The sequence below is a fragment of the Anser cygnoides genome, chromosome 25 (genome assembly GCF_040182565.1).
Source record: "Anser cygnoides isolate HZ-2024a breed goose chromosome 25, Taihu_goose_T2T_genome, whole genome shotgun sequence".
In the NCBI taxonomy this organism is placed as follows: domain Eukaryota; kingdom Metazoa; phylum Chordata; class Aves; order Anseriformes; family Anatidae; genus Anser; species Anser cygnoides.
The window spans coordinates 5338726-5352790 of NC_089897.1; the positions used below are offsets into that span (position 1 = coordinate 5338726).

Below are 14065 nucleotides of genomic sequence, written 5' to 3' on the forward strand. Positions count from 1 at the left end.
CAACGGGTAGGCATGATCCCATTTCCAAACACGAAAACCGGGCACAGCACTACATATCTTTCTGTAGTACTTTTCCTCCCGACAGATCCCAACCAGCTCCTCTCGGGTGACCTTGCACGCCAGAATTGATTCAAGCCATGTACGAGAGTAACTGGGACAGCGTGCTACGGTTGTGTAGGACAGTGACTGACCCCATTTGTCCAGGAGGATCAGGCACAAATTGAGATGCAAACACCATCCCCTTCACCTCCTGGCACCTGGAATAACCAACCCCCATTCCTGAGTTCTTGTCTGTAACACCAAGGACACCGAAGACAGCCAACGCAGAGCACTTGGCTTTGTAGAAGCAATCTCTGGATGCGGAGAGCAGCCTTTGGGCCTGCCCTGGATAGCTGGAACTCAGGCAGTGCTGGAAAGTGTGTCCTAGACCTCCCAAGGCACAGCGAGGCTCTGAGCCACTGCAGGAACTGAGTTTTTTCAAGAGCAGGCATAAACAGCATGACGGCAAAATAATACTTGGACTGTGCACTGTCAGACATAGAAGAGACATTTATTTATTCTTGATCACAAACAATGTCCTCCATTGACAAGCTGAATGAAGGGCACTTCACTGATTTATTAGATCTAATAAGAAACACACCTCTTGGGATGAAATACAAGATTGATTTTTAGTGGTGAGCCATGCTGCCAACCAGCCACTGTGCTCAGCCTGCTGAGATGAAACCGGGCATGCACAGGGATAGAGAGTTGAAACAGCATTGGGTAGGAGATATAAACGGAAAGATTTGCACAAGGGCAGCTAAAACAGGAAAAAAGCTTGCAATAGCAGCCCTTCGGGCATGACAACTGAGGCTTACCCTTTTCTTCTGGCAACCCTGCTCTCTCCCACTAAGCCTTTGCACCTGAAGAGAAAAGCAGCAAACTGCTAGGAAGTTTACGAGTGACTCCAGTGTAGTTCTCAGGAAACCTCAGAGTCTGACCCTTCCCATTCATCTGCCTTTCAGATGAGCCCCTCTAAATATAGCAAGTATAATTTTCACATCAGTCTCAGCATCTATCAGGCAAACTACATTAGCTGAGTTCCGTGGATGCCGTTTTCCATCAGGAAAAAGACAACTAACGCAGCAGTGCTTAGCTTGAGGCCCTATTAATAGCAGTCCTAATTATATGGCTGCAAATTTAATTCATAGCAATGATTAGTGTCAAAATCAAAGGCATCACACATCAATATTGATGGAATTGTATAAAGCCCATAAACAGAGCAAGCAAGCCGACACATCTCCCCCCAGCAGTTAGTTGCTGTTAACTGTTGCATTAATGTCTCTTCTAATTTTGCTCGATGAAAATTGCTTTATTGCAGGAAGCCACAATTCTGAGCAGTTACATCTCTAATATGATCCCATTACCCACTTTGCTCCCCCAGCCACAAAGCCGAGCCCTTCGCAGGAGAGCCAGAGCACCAAGCTGCGGAGAGAGCAGGACCCCGCGTACCGTGCTTTATCCAGAAGGTCACAGCCTCATCAGCACATTAGCTCTTCACCCACTTAGAGAAAACTGCTGAGGGTGGGTAATTCTCAAAAACAGGAGGCTGCTGGGGATCCAAGCTGCCCGCTCGTCTCCCATGCCATGGGGCCTCGTGCGCAGGGTGCAGCCCCAGGAGCGATCCTGCAGCACGTGCCCCTTGGGCAGCCACAGGCACTGAGCACCCCCTGCCCAAGGCAAATCCCATGGCAGGGTGTCAGGCTGGATGAGCCAGTGCTATGTGAGCAAATTCCTCCGCCGGCACAGGGTTTGAATGACGAATGGATCTATTGACTCTTTCTTTTCCCTTCAGCAAGGACAGGGCAGAGAGGTGCACGCGCTATTGCACCGGCTGCGCGAGGTGGCTGAGAGAGACACAAAACAGGTCTCAACCCCTGCTGGAGCTGGAGAAAGGCGCTTCAAACATACCCCAGGAAACAGAGAAAGGGGTAGGGCTGGAAAAAATAGGGGCCTGGGGACCTTCAGCATCCAGCTCCTTCGGGGCAGAGGCAGCAGCAGCAGCTGCCCCCCAGGGCGACGCGCACGAGCGAGCAGGTGAGCAGCTAACAGGAAGGACAGCAGTGAGATAACACGGAGTTTTCAGCAGTGAACTCTCACGGGGGAAGCACAGACAAATGTAAGAGATTTCAGAGCTGGCTCCCTGACTTCTTTCCTGCAGCTACACAAAAGTCTCTTCGTTGAAATCCCAGACTGAGCCACCAGCTCGCTTCCAAAGTAAATCAACAACTGCGGGAGAGGGAATAGGCATGACGCAGCTCTCAGACATTGTTGTGTAGGTAGATGTACAGGGTGGTGAGACGGAGGAGAGGTGTTTATCTGTAAATCTCTGGCACTCACAGAAGCATGCACATTTTTACTGTCCTCATTTCACATACAGAGAAGGAGAGACAGAAACGTGTACAGCCCTGAGCATCCCGCGCCCTCACGGACATGTCTGGTGGTGGAGCACGCACGGATCCAGGGACCACCAGGGCAACAAATGCCCCAGGAGCCCCTCAGCTCACAGCAAAGCTGCTCCCCATGCTTCATACAGCCTCTTAGGCCACACAAAAGATAAACCCACGTGCCAAAAGGGAATAGATTTACCGAAAGCATGGGCAGTACCAGAAGACAGAGAGCATTCCCAGCCCCATGCAGCACGGGACAGGGCAGCGATACGGGTAACAGGAGGCACGGGGCTGAGCGGCAGCACACCACGCTGATGCATGTCAAGAAGGTGCTTGGCAGATGCCACCGAAGGCTGACTGTAGCAAACGCCTGGAACAGACTCGCTGGAGACATGAACCAATTTTCTCAGCACCTGTTCGCCACCGGCTCCAACAGCAGGTAAAGCCTGGACCATCCCCACATCCCTCCTCCCCCAGCCCCGCACGGCTCCCTTCCTGCCCAAAGCAGTGAAGTGGATGGGCATAAATAGATTAACTTTGCATCAGAAAGGTAGGTGTTTAAGTGGGTCTTCAATGTAGACTAGCAGAAGGAATTAAACCCTGCTGGAGAGAATGCTTCTTCTGTAATCCTACATAATTAATGCAACGCTACAGTAAATACCTAGTGTGCAGGCACAAGCTGTTTGCTCTAACTGCCTCTAAATGAGGCACCTCCCCGACTCCCCCCAAAACACTGAACAGCAAGTACCACGGCAGCCTGCACAGCTCGGTAGCATATGCATCTGCAATATGCTGAGGGTGCTTCTTCCATCCCCTCGGCCAGGAGAAGCCGGCGCGCCCTGTGTGGCTGCGCAGGGGCAGGGGGGCTCTGCTCGAGCCCCTTCTCTCCCCTACGTTCAGCATTGCCCCAGTGCAGCTGAGAGGCACCAGGGAGGCACCTAATTTACTACTGCTCAGCACTTGTAAAGTGCCGAATGAATATTAATGAACTGATGTAATTAAAATGATGCAGACAGTCAAGTGTAGTATCTGCCTGTCCTTGTATCTTCCTGGATAGATGAGGAAGAAATTCCCTGCTGCTTAAGGACACAAAAAATTAACAACCTGCTGTTGATTACATTTGTTAACTCTTTCCATGGCACGGGGGAGCAGGGACTACATTTAGCAGGTTCACCAAATGCTGTCTTTCACGTGTTAGTGTAATTTGAAGGATCTCAGCTTTCCAGAGCAGCATCTCTGAGGCTGGCTTTGCTGGGGCCGGACCCAGTGCCTGCACATACCGGGGAGCTGGCCTCCAGCTGCAGCTGTGCTGGAGAAGCACAGCAAGGGGGGTCCTCTCCAGCAGCTGGTCCCAGTTCCGTGTTCCCAAGGCCATTTCCACACTCAGTTGCAATATAGGACTCCCAAGGACCACACTCAACAGATGGGTGGGTGATTGACCAGACCAGCCTTTGTAGCCCACTTACTGAAGAGCAGTTTGGGAGAAATAGAAGGGGAAAAATCCCAATTCAACTCCAGAACCTTAAAACCCACCCAGCGGTCCCCCAGCTCCTGCTGCTGGGAGAAGAAAACAGCACGGAGACTTTCTTAGCCCTAGGCAACTAGCCCCAGCTTTTGTGATGCAAAGGGTGAGGAATTTTATCTTCCAGGCTGGATCAGTCATCCAGCTGTCTGGGGGAAGAGGGAGGCACAGAGCAGGAGGACTTCGCCCTGCGGCTTGGTTTCCAAGTGCAGCCAAGTTAACCCATTCCATGGCCCAAAATCTGCCACCGTCAGCACTACTGCCATCACCAAAGCAAACCCCAAAAGCTCTCATGCTCGTTTTTCTACACAAACTGCAGAAGGATTGCTGTGAAACAACTCAAAACTACTGCAGGATTTCCATCATAGTGTCACAAAAAGGGAAATAGCCGAGACCTCTGAGCACGGTTCGCTGAGGCTCGCTCTCTTGGCCGCACTCCACAAACTGAGCCAGCTCCTCACTTCCCTCTGACCAGCCCAGCCCATTATTGCCCTGGTAATTTCTGCAACAGCCCCATGAACACACACCACAAGTTCTCTGAATGATCAAATGCTAAAAACAACGCAAAACCCAACAAACAAACAGGCTAATGCTGTAATATACAGACAGGCAGCGTGTGAAAGAGCTGGCCCGGTGCTGAGACCCGCATTGACCCGCTGCTGAAGGAAGGTGGTGGTGCGAGCACAGCAAGGGGCTGCTCCCGGCCCGACGGCAGGGATGCTCCGGAGCTGTGATGCTGCACAGCACGCGGCGCCGCATGGCCCCCTCCAGTCCCTTTTCTGGGACCAGGCTGCTTCAAAACACCTCTGCTTCAAAAGAAACCACAACAACTCTGCTCCGCACTGACAGCGCTGATGGATGAACAGCCTCACCACTTCAGGGCTGTGACCCAAGCCCTCCAGTTTTGGCTCCCTACTGGCTCCCAGTTTCACGCTGGGAAATACTGGCAAGATACAGCAGCAGCCGCAGGTATCAGACATTCCCAATAGCAAAGAAAAATGGATCCTGGCTCTCCAAAGCCACAGAAATAACCTTACCTTCTTCAGCTTGCCATTTTTAGTCCCCACAAACACCACGCTGTAGCCGTTGTAGACGTATGAAGCAACAGAAGTCATCCGGTCCCGGCTAGAGGTAAAGAGCGTCACCCCGTCCACTGGCACCGAGCCGCCCAGGGGCTGGTTGATGTCGAGCCCACAGAAATTGTCGTCGATCGGAACGGGCTGGAAAGAGAAGATTTGGGGCAGCCGTGAGTGAAGCTCAGGGCATGGAGCAGCCGGTTCCCAGAGAGGGGAGCAGGCAGTGGGGGAGCAGGGCCATGGGGCTGGCGGGGCCATGGGGCATTTCCCCCGCTCCCAGCCAGCAGCACGGAGTGCAGCCCCCCAGCAGATCCCCGTGGGGTCTCAGCGGTCTCTCCCACGCAGCAGGGCAGTGCCGTAGGGCTGCTCCCCATCACACCGACTGCAATCCACTCGCTTGTTTTCCACAAGGGACATTCAGCAACTGCCAAGGGCTCAGACACATTCAGCCGCAACCGCGATGGGATAACTCTCCCCTGCACGAGCCAGCGCTTTCCTTTCCTTCTTTCATTTCATTTAACCTACACGTTTATCTCCTCCCAGCAGCCAAACTTAATATGCTTGGCAAAAGAAGGCCCCAGGGATTCTCAAGTCAGCCCTAGAACAATCTGCATGTGATCAAGATTAAAGAAATCAGCTGAAGGAAACCGCAAAAGATGCAACTGTCATTTGTATTTACCTTGTTGGTTTGCTGATACCACCCTCCTGCTTCGGGAAGGGTGAGAGCCTTCCTCCAGCTCCCAGAGCCTGAGGAAGGGAACAGCAAGCCCTTCCGACAAGCGGCACACCTTTATCTGTCTGCCTCAGTGCTATCCCCTCCTTTCGCTGTCATCACCGACTGCCTGATAACAATAGGGATTAAAAAGGAAAAGGAATGCTACATCCATCTATGTTTGGGGAAACTGAGGCATTGAAAGATTAATCCTGTCCTGCAACTCATACACCACAGGGCCCTGTGTTAATACCAAAGGCTGCAAGAGTCAACTGCAAGGGCATCCTTACCGCTTTGGTGCACTGGACGTCCTTCCCCAGCAGCCAGTTGAGCTCCAGGTTGCCCTCGCCCTGGTAGCAGGACTGCAGGCGGTCCTTGATCTGGGCGTTGATGGTGCGAATGGGGAAGACGCAGAGCGCGGAGTCGTCCGGTGGCTGATGGTACTGCTTCTGTCCCTTGGAGAAAATGGCGAAGAGGACGTCCTCCTGGGCCGTGATGTTGAGGGACCTGGCCAGCACATCTCCTGGCTTCGAAAGGTAGGCTGCCTGCAGGAGGCGGTATTCCGTGTCCCCCTTGACGCAGCCGAAGGGCAGGGAGACGTAGGAGTGGAATTTGGGATCGTCCTTGCAGAGACGGACGATGCGAGACGTGTAAAAGAGGTCACTGGCAGAGTTGATGGAGACACCCTCTGGGGTCTCTGGCTGGACAGTCAAAAAGTACACAAAATTGCCACTGGCAAAGCCATAGATGTAGAAGATGTCAAAGTGCGACACGAGGGCCAAGGTATCTGAGGGGATTTTAATCAGGGATGAGACAAAGTCACTGTGGAGCTCATAATCCAACATTGCTGACGACTCTGGGTCCCGGGGAAGCTTACGGCTGGAGAGGGTGGGAAAATAATCCTGCTTCCCATCCACCGCCGTGCCGATGAAGAGCTTCCCATCCTCGCCCTCGGAGCGCACGATCACGCCGTACATTGTGCCCGTCTTGTTGACGCTGGAGAGGTAGTGCTCCTTCTTGTGCGAGGGCTCCACCAGGATGAAGAGGTCGTCCAGGCGCAGCAGCTTGCAGACCCCCTGGTAGAGGCTGCCGCACGCCAGCAGCCGGTTCTCGGAGTAGTCGATGATCAGCAGCTTGTTGACGTTGTTGGTGAGCGTCAGGATCTCGCTGCATGGCTGCACGATGAGGGGCGGGTAGCAGGATTTATTGTCCTCCTCGGGGCCGGTTTTGTGAGCCACCAAAATGGTCAGGTTACCCGATAGCTTGTAAACCCTGTTGATAGCTCCCACATAAACGGCTCCGGTACCTCGGTGCACAGTCAGGTGGTTGAAAGTCCAGTCCCGGTTCTCCGAGTGGAAAGTGCTGAACAAGGCGCTGCCGGACACGTTTCGGGACAGCAATGCCAGGAAGAGACAGAGCAAAGCCACCGACCAGCCATCGGAGTCCGGTACCCGAGGCCAGTTCTTCCTCTGATCCATCCTGGGAAAGGCAAACCTCGTGTTCCCCGCGCGTGTCCTGTGCCCCAGCAACGTCCCTCACATGGTTCTAGGGGAGAGAAGAAAACCAGACAGAGCAAAGGATTAGACCCAGTGTGCCTGCAGATAAAATTCAAAGGAGGCTTTCTAATTACACAGTCCTTGAGATAAAGTGAGGACATCTCTAAGCCCAACAAGAATTAAGCAGGTCTCCTTACTTATTGGTAAACAGTCCAGGCTTGATGTTTTGCCACTTGGTTCAGGCTCTGCGTGTTAATTTGTTATGTGGTTTGGCTGTTCATAATGTGCTCTGCTCAGCCATGGGAGGGGATAAGCAGCTTCAGCCCAAGACAAAGCCCGCAGTTCACACACCCAACCATCAATCTGCAATCTTGGCTAAAAGGATGTCTCCTGCAGGGTATGTTGTTGGAAGCAGCAGAGGAAATAAGAGGTGTTTTCTACCTTTAAATCCTCTATGACTAAATCTGAAAACCTGCAAAAGAAATCTCATGCAGGCGAGTGCAGTGAGCACGCACACATCAAAGCCATCAGGATCTCCTCTCCACCACTCCCCCGAGCCAGCACTACCTGCGCAGGTGCTTTTCAGGCAGCAGCGTTTCTCAGCCTTTACAAGGCACTTTGCTGCCGAAAAGCAGCTGATTTGGGGTGGAGGCACACAGCGGGTAGATGAGATGCAAATGGAGCCAGCAGCACCATGTGCAGGGGAGAAACTACCAGTTTGGGAAGCTCGGACAAGTTTCCTGCTCTAACAAAACTTCCAGGTGATCATGAAAACCTATGCAAAGCAGCTTGGACACTGTCCCAGAGACGCATGCCAAGCAAACTGTCCCTGTGCCCTTCCTAACAGCTCTGTGGATAACCATCAGAAGGGCTTCCTCTGCATGACGTGGCCATTTGGGTGAGAATGTGAGGACAAGGCGAAGGAATAAGACTTGAGCTGGATAACTCTGGCCACAATCTCTGTGGCAAAGAGGCATGGAAGACATTATTATTATTATTTAACAGAAAGCGTCCATTTGGGGAAAACATTTTATGTGGTCCTTAAATTCCCTCCCACCACCAGCCACCCAAAATTGTCACAGAGAGGAACTCCGCAGTACAAGACATGGTCTTGGGCAGAGGCAAGGAGACCGTGGGGCAGCACAGCCACCGCACACCCCACGAGCACGAGTAACCACTAAGCCCACCTTCCTCCCAGCAGATGACTGATGGACAATCAGAAGAGATAATGACCTAAGGATGCTGTAGAGCTCTTGCTGCCACAGGAAGAGCTACACAGGCATTTAAAGCAAGCGCTCCATCGTGTTGAAAACAGCTCATCCCCTTCTGTCCTTTCTGGACACTCAGGGAAGGGCACACACCCAAGCGTTACCCCAGCATCGCCCTTAATGAAGCAGGACAGGGTCAGCAGAGCCCTGCTCTCCTTTAGCTGCTGATGCCCAGCCCCAGCCCGGAGCCGCCGGCACCTTGGATCTTTCCCCCCCACCAGCACCGCAGCCACGGGCGCTGGGAGGGTGCCGGAGCCCGCTGGCCCCTGCCCCTTCCTGCCTGCCCGACAGCCGGCAGGCCGCGGCAGGACTCACGAGCCTGGAATTTCCTTAGGAAACGAGCGCCGGGCTCGGCTGCGTGAGGCATGTTTACAGCAGAGCTCCTCGTCCGCCCTTCCGGGCAGCGTGCACACGGGGACACCGTTGCTGCTCAGCAGGACATTCAGAACCCTTCTGCCTGCTCTGCTCGGCATTTAGCGCCTCCACCGAGAGGGCAAACTGCTAACAACAACAGGCATCGGAGACCATGCAAATCTATGCATTTCTGTGGCTGTCTCGTGCAAGAAGGAGCTGGCACGGACCATCCCATGCTCGGTTCCCAGCTCAGCCTTGTGCTGCCTGCACCTCCCTGGGCTCCTGCAAACCTGCTGGAAGTGCTGCCAGCTGAGCACCCTGAAACACTGCAAGGACACAGCTGGTGGAGCTGCTCAGTGCTCACTGGAGGTGGGCAGCTCACATCAGCCCCCAGAACATCCCTGCACGGGGGCTGGGGACCTCTCCTGGCAGCAGGGATGTGCCTGGAAGTCACTAGCTTGCATCTCCCCTGGGTACCACCTCCAGACCTGCTGCTGACCCTGACTTGGGCTCCCAGCTCAACCTCAGCCTTGCTCATCGCCACAGATGCATTCAACAACCTGGACTCAGAAAACTATCACAAAGTTCTCCTTTATCCCAGATTTTGCACTCCTTACATGCACCAGGATGGATGATCTTGGGATCTATCTCATCTTCTTTTGGGGACAGACGGTCTCCACCACCGCACAGCACCGCAGGGTCACACCAGCCCTGGGACGATGCAGAGGATGAGCCACCTTCCCTCTTGCCCTCCTCTGTGGCTCTGCAAGCCAGGGGGAAGCTCGTATGGGGATGTACATGATTTAAACCACAGCAAAACCTTAGAAAACAGGGATCGCATCTCCCTCACTCGCACCCCTCCTGGCATCAGTCCTCGTTGCCTGCCCTCACCCGCCTGGCGCCGCACGCAGGAGGCTGCTCCCTTGCGCGCCCCACACGCAGCTGTCGGGGCTGTCGGCAGCCTCCGCTTTGATTGATGCTGATCTCGGTTTTGGTATTTAAAATAATTCATGCTGCTGAAAACCTACACCGAGCTCATAAGCGAGTGTCACCGAATGGCCGCTCTTTAGGCTTGTTAACGCCGGGAGCTGGAGACGGGTGTTTCTGAAAGGTGACAAAGGAGCTCTGTCCCCGCACTGCACGTTTCAGTGTCACTGACAAGACAGGGAAAGGAGCACGATAATGGGTTTCTCATTCTGCTCAGGGATACGTTTCCCCAGCTGCTTGCTTCTTATTTCCAGCTTCTTGATTTCTACCTCTGGCTGAAGCAGTTTCCGCCCCTGCCAGCTCCCACCCGAACGCAGCCGCATTCTTCTTGCTGCGGCGATAATGGGGGTCCCAGGGTGGCACCGCAGCGACCACTGCCCCGTGGCTCAGCCACCCCTGCTCTCCTTGCCAAGCTCCTGGGGGAGCACCCTGAAGCTGGTCTCTGCCCCGAGAAGCTTGCAGAAGGACAACAAGCAAGCAGCTCCCGAGGCTCTGCTCAGAGGGCTGCTGGTGCCCGCAGCAGGGTCCACAACCTCGCGCAGCTTCGTCCTCGGGAACGCGGCCAAGCGGCCAAGGCAGGACACTGAGGGGCCATGGGCACGCAGGAAAAGGAGGAGGTGGTTCTGGGACAGAGGGTTCTGGGACTCAAGGGAAGCTCAGAAAGGAAAAGAAATTCTGCAAAGAATCAAGAGACTCTTGTAGAGCTCTGGACACAGCGGTTCACCTGCCTTCGCATTTTTGAAAGAGTCATTTCATTCCAAAGTGAGAAAAGAGCAGCACCAACTCAACATTAAAGATCTTCCTTTGTATGTACGCATGGGACAAGAGCTTCACTTGGATGGCAGCAGCTTTATGTTTTCCCAGCTGGGTTTCCCCCTGCAGACAGCCCAGAAGCATGAGCCCGTCCCGCGCTGCAGCGGAGCTGTCAGCTGCAGTCCAGCTTGCAGGCAGCGCCGCACAACGAGGGGTCGGCACGGCACGGGGAGCAGCCGCTGCCGGCGGCAGGACAGATCATCCAGGAAGAAGAATCCGTGCTTTCAAACATCGTTTGGAGATGACAGAGCATGGCCGTGAACTGACATCTCCCCTGCCCAAAGGAGCTGGAACATGGGTGGGACGGGGCACGCAGGGGGACACGCGTGGCACAGAACATGGTTGGGATGACACGGAGCACCAGAGGAAAACCTACGGCAGAGGTCGGGGATGGCAAAGCATGGCAGGAGAGTTAAACACCAGGGAAAAGAGACAGTAGGTGTTTTTAACTCTGGCTCTTAATACCCTTGGGCCATTAATCCCCCCCCCCCCCCCCCCTTTTTTTTTTTGGAAGTGAGTTTAAAATATGGCTTTAAAAGCAATCTGAAGCTATTAGTAACGCAAGGTAAAAGAGAGAGTAAATTCAGGGACACAATATAAACCCAAGCAGCTGAAAGACCTCAATTAGGCTGAAAGGAGTTATCTGGTATTTAAATAATTATTAGATTGAAGGAATAATCACAGGTCTGAGCCGATTTTTTTCCCCCACTGTCATCCTAATGGAGACTATAATATTATTATTCAAATGCCCATGATTCTCATTGAGGGGGGAAGAAAAAAGGGCTCATTTAATCTCCATGCGACAGGGCTTCAGGAGGCATGATTAGTCATTTCTCTTATTTCAGCTGTCAGTCACTCACAGGCACCACAGTTTGTCATTAGTTGTATTTTATGCACATGAAAAAAAAAAAAAAGGAAATTAAAGCCAAATAAAAAGGAGAGGATCTCCCGTGGAAAATGACGGATCAAAGGAACAATTTTGATGTCATCAGTGCAGCAGCTGCCTTCTCTGCGTGGCACTGCTATCTTCTCTCAGGGGCAGGGCTGCTCTCCTAGGCAGTAATTCAGACACGAGCCCCCGGCCAGCATGTGCCTCTGCCCCATTCCCATCGAGGTCTCAGCTGCTCGCGGTCCGACGGCCGTTGTCATCCCCACGAGGGTCCCCAGGTGCCACCTGGCAGCACCTCGCTGTCCCCTGCCTGGCCACGCACCCGGGCTCGTTTGGTGCCAAGCCTCGCGGTGAGCACAGGAGCCGGCACCCACCCGGTGTGCCAGCACCCCCCAAATGGCTCCGGCACACCATAAAACTTGGTGTGCTCCCCCGGGGCCAGGTGGGTTTGGGGAGCTGTCTCACAGAACGGAGCCTCATGAGAAATGGTAGGGCTGGCAGCGGGGGGAGAAGAGGGCCGTGATTATTTTCTAAGCTGGAGGTGGATTCTGCCCTTTTTGCTTTTTATAGCCCTGTAAGATTCATTGCCGTGAGGCCAGGAGCGGGGCAGCAGGCTGGCTCGCTCCCCTGACCTCCCCTGCAGGTCACCAGCCTGCCAGAAACCCCCCAGAATTATAGGAAGGGTCACCGAAAGGGCAGGCTGCACTATATAAACTAAAAACACGAGAGCAAACCCTTTGGAACAACCTCACCCCTGCACCAGCCCGATCCTTCCTCTTCACATGGACTCCATACAGTATCTGTCATCCAAAACGAGGGAAAAAAAGCAGAGAGTTGTCCACTTTGTGGTAGTGAGGACACTGCTGCTCTGCTTCCCTCCTGGAGCTGATCAGAAGTCTTTCTATGAAATATTTCCAGCCATTAGAGCTGTTGCAGTGATAAATCACTGCATCTCCTTCGAAGACGTGATATTCAGGACATTTGTCAGCCATGGAGAAAGACCTCGCAATAATTAACAGCGTTTTGTTGTGTTTTAATTAGACAACAGATCTGAGCCAAACTGTCTGATCCGAGCATCAGCGAGCGCTGGGAAGTTCCCAACACAAACCTGGGGTTCGGTCACAGCCCTGCCTGCTCGCTTCTTAGCACCCGGGGGAGTCCCCGCTGCTGAGCCCTTGCCCAAGAGCCCTGCCCCAGCCTGCTCAGCGTGAAGTAATTACATTTTCCTAACATAAAGCAATGACCAGGACTCCCAGCACCTTTTGTTTATTTTTAGAAGGATTTTGCTCCAACAGTAAAAGCAAGCTGTAAATCACCAGCGAGGTGCCCGGCAGCTCTGGCAAGTGTTGGTGGCGGGGACACCGCTGCCAGCCCACGGGTGCTTCACCCACGTGTCCGGTGAGAAGTGTCACCAGAGCAAAGCTTGGCTCTGTGCTTCCATCCTGAAAACCTGTCCTGACTCAGGATGAGAAAAAACGTTTTTACATCTGATTTTGTGGGAAAACAAGCCCCCTGCCTCGTTTCTGCAGCCAACAACCCAGAAGCCGCAAGCCCCGGCCTCATCCACAGCGTTCCTCGGTGACAGAGGGCAAAGCAGAAGTTACCGAACCACAGGGACAGCAAACACCAAGCCATTCCCAAAGGATTACATGCACACCAAGCCCCTTGGGTTTCAGGCAGCAGCCACCTTCCTGCCCCCCACCCTTGCTTTGCTGCTCGCCCGCTCCCCAGCCCCTGGGTGTTGGACGGGCTCACCAGACTTCTGAGAACAAGTTAAGAGGGCAAAACACAGCATTGTGATCATTGCTTCCTCCAGTCCTGGGACAAGGAAGAGGAGAGGAAGAGCGAAACTCAGCCACGAAAAGGCATTTCCCTGATAACAAACACGATTGCATGAATTATGCACAAAATGCGTTCATATTGTCCAGCCTTTGGATGTTGTTTACACAATGCATACCGGATAGGCAACCTCTTCCCCCAGTCTCCCTTTTGAGCACACAGATCCCAACAGGCCTGGGGTGAAAAGAAACAGAGAAACCCAGGAGAGCACCGCTGCAAGCCTCAGCGCTGCAACCGCACTGCGGGCAGCTCAGCACCCTCACCGGGGCTCACGGTGCTCCTGGCTTCTTCCCAGACTTGCTGAATAGAGCTGGACAAGGCACGTTCCTCTTAGCACAAGCCGTTTCCCTTGCAAACTGGGGATAAAGCTTTTCTGCGAGAGGCTCTCATGTTCAATCAAAGGAAATGCTCTGAAATCAAAGGGGAGTTACCAGGCATAAACCGCTGCAGTAAAGGATGTGCAAGGGGCTGGTTTAGTGCTTTGTGCCTCCTCTCTGTGCCCGCGTTCATAAATGCTCTGAGCAGAGATTGTTCAGCAGAGCAGAGCTACTCTCCCCTGATAACGGCGACAAGGAAGCATGGGCACAGCTATCTCTGACCGCAAGGATGCTCGAGAACCCTGCAGCACAGCGAGGCGGTGTTGCCGTAACGCTGACAAAATTGTCGCCGTCTCTGAGGGA

The 14065-nt window shown here is 53.5% G+C and overlaps 1 protein-coding gene across 9 annotated transcripts in view; it reads right to left on the bottom strand.

Moving 5' to 3' along the window:
* Positions 1-14065, bottom strand: part of PLXNA2 (plexin A2) — a 451101-nt gene that overhangs the window by 133836 nt on the left and 303200 nt on the right. For 8 of the 9 annotated variants that reach the window (XM_066983022.1, XM_066983021.1, XM_066983023.1 and 5 more), the window contains 2 exons: positions 6030-7284; positions 4989-5171 (listed from right to left, as the gene is read on the bottom strand). In XM_066983022.1, coding sequence (XP_066839123.1) covers positions 4989-5171; positions 6030-7217 — 1371 coding nt within the window. In that variant the 5' untranslated portion in view covers positions 7218-7284. Of the gene's footprint in view, positions 1-4988; positions 5172-6029; positions 7285-7432; positions 7734-14065 lie in introns of those variants that run through there. The other variant, XM_066983024.1, reaches the window with a different exon arrangement.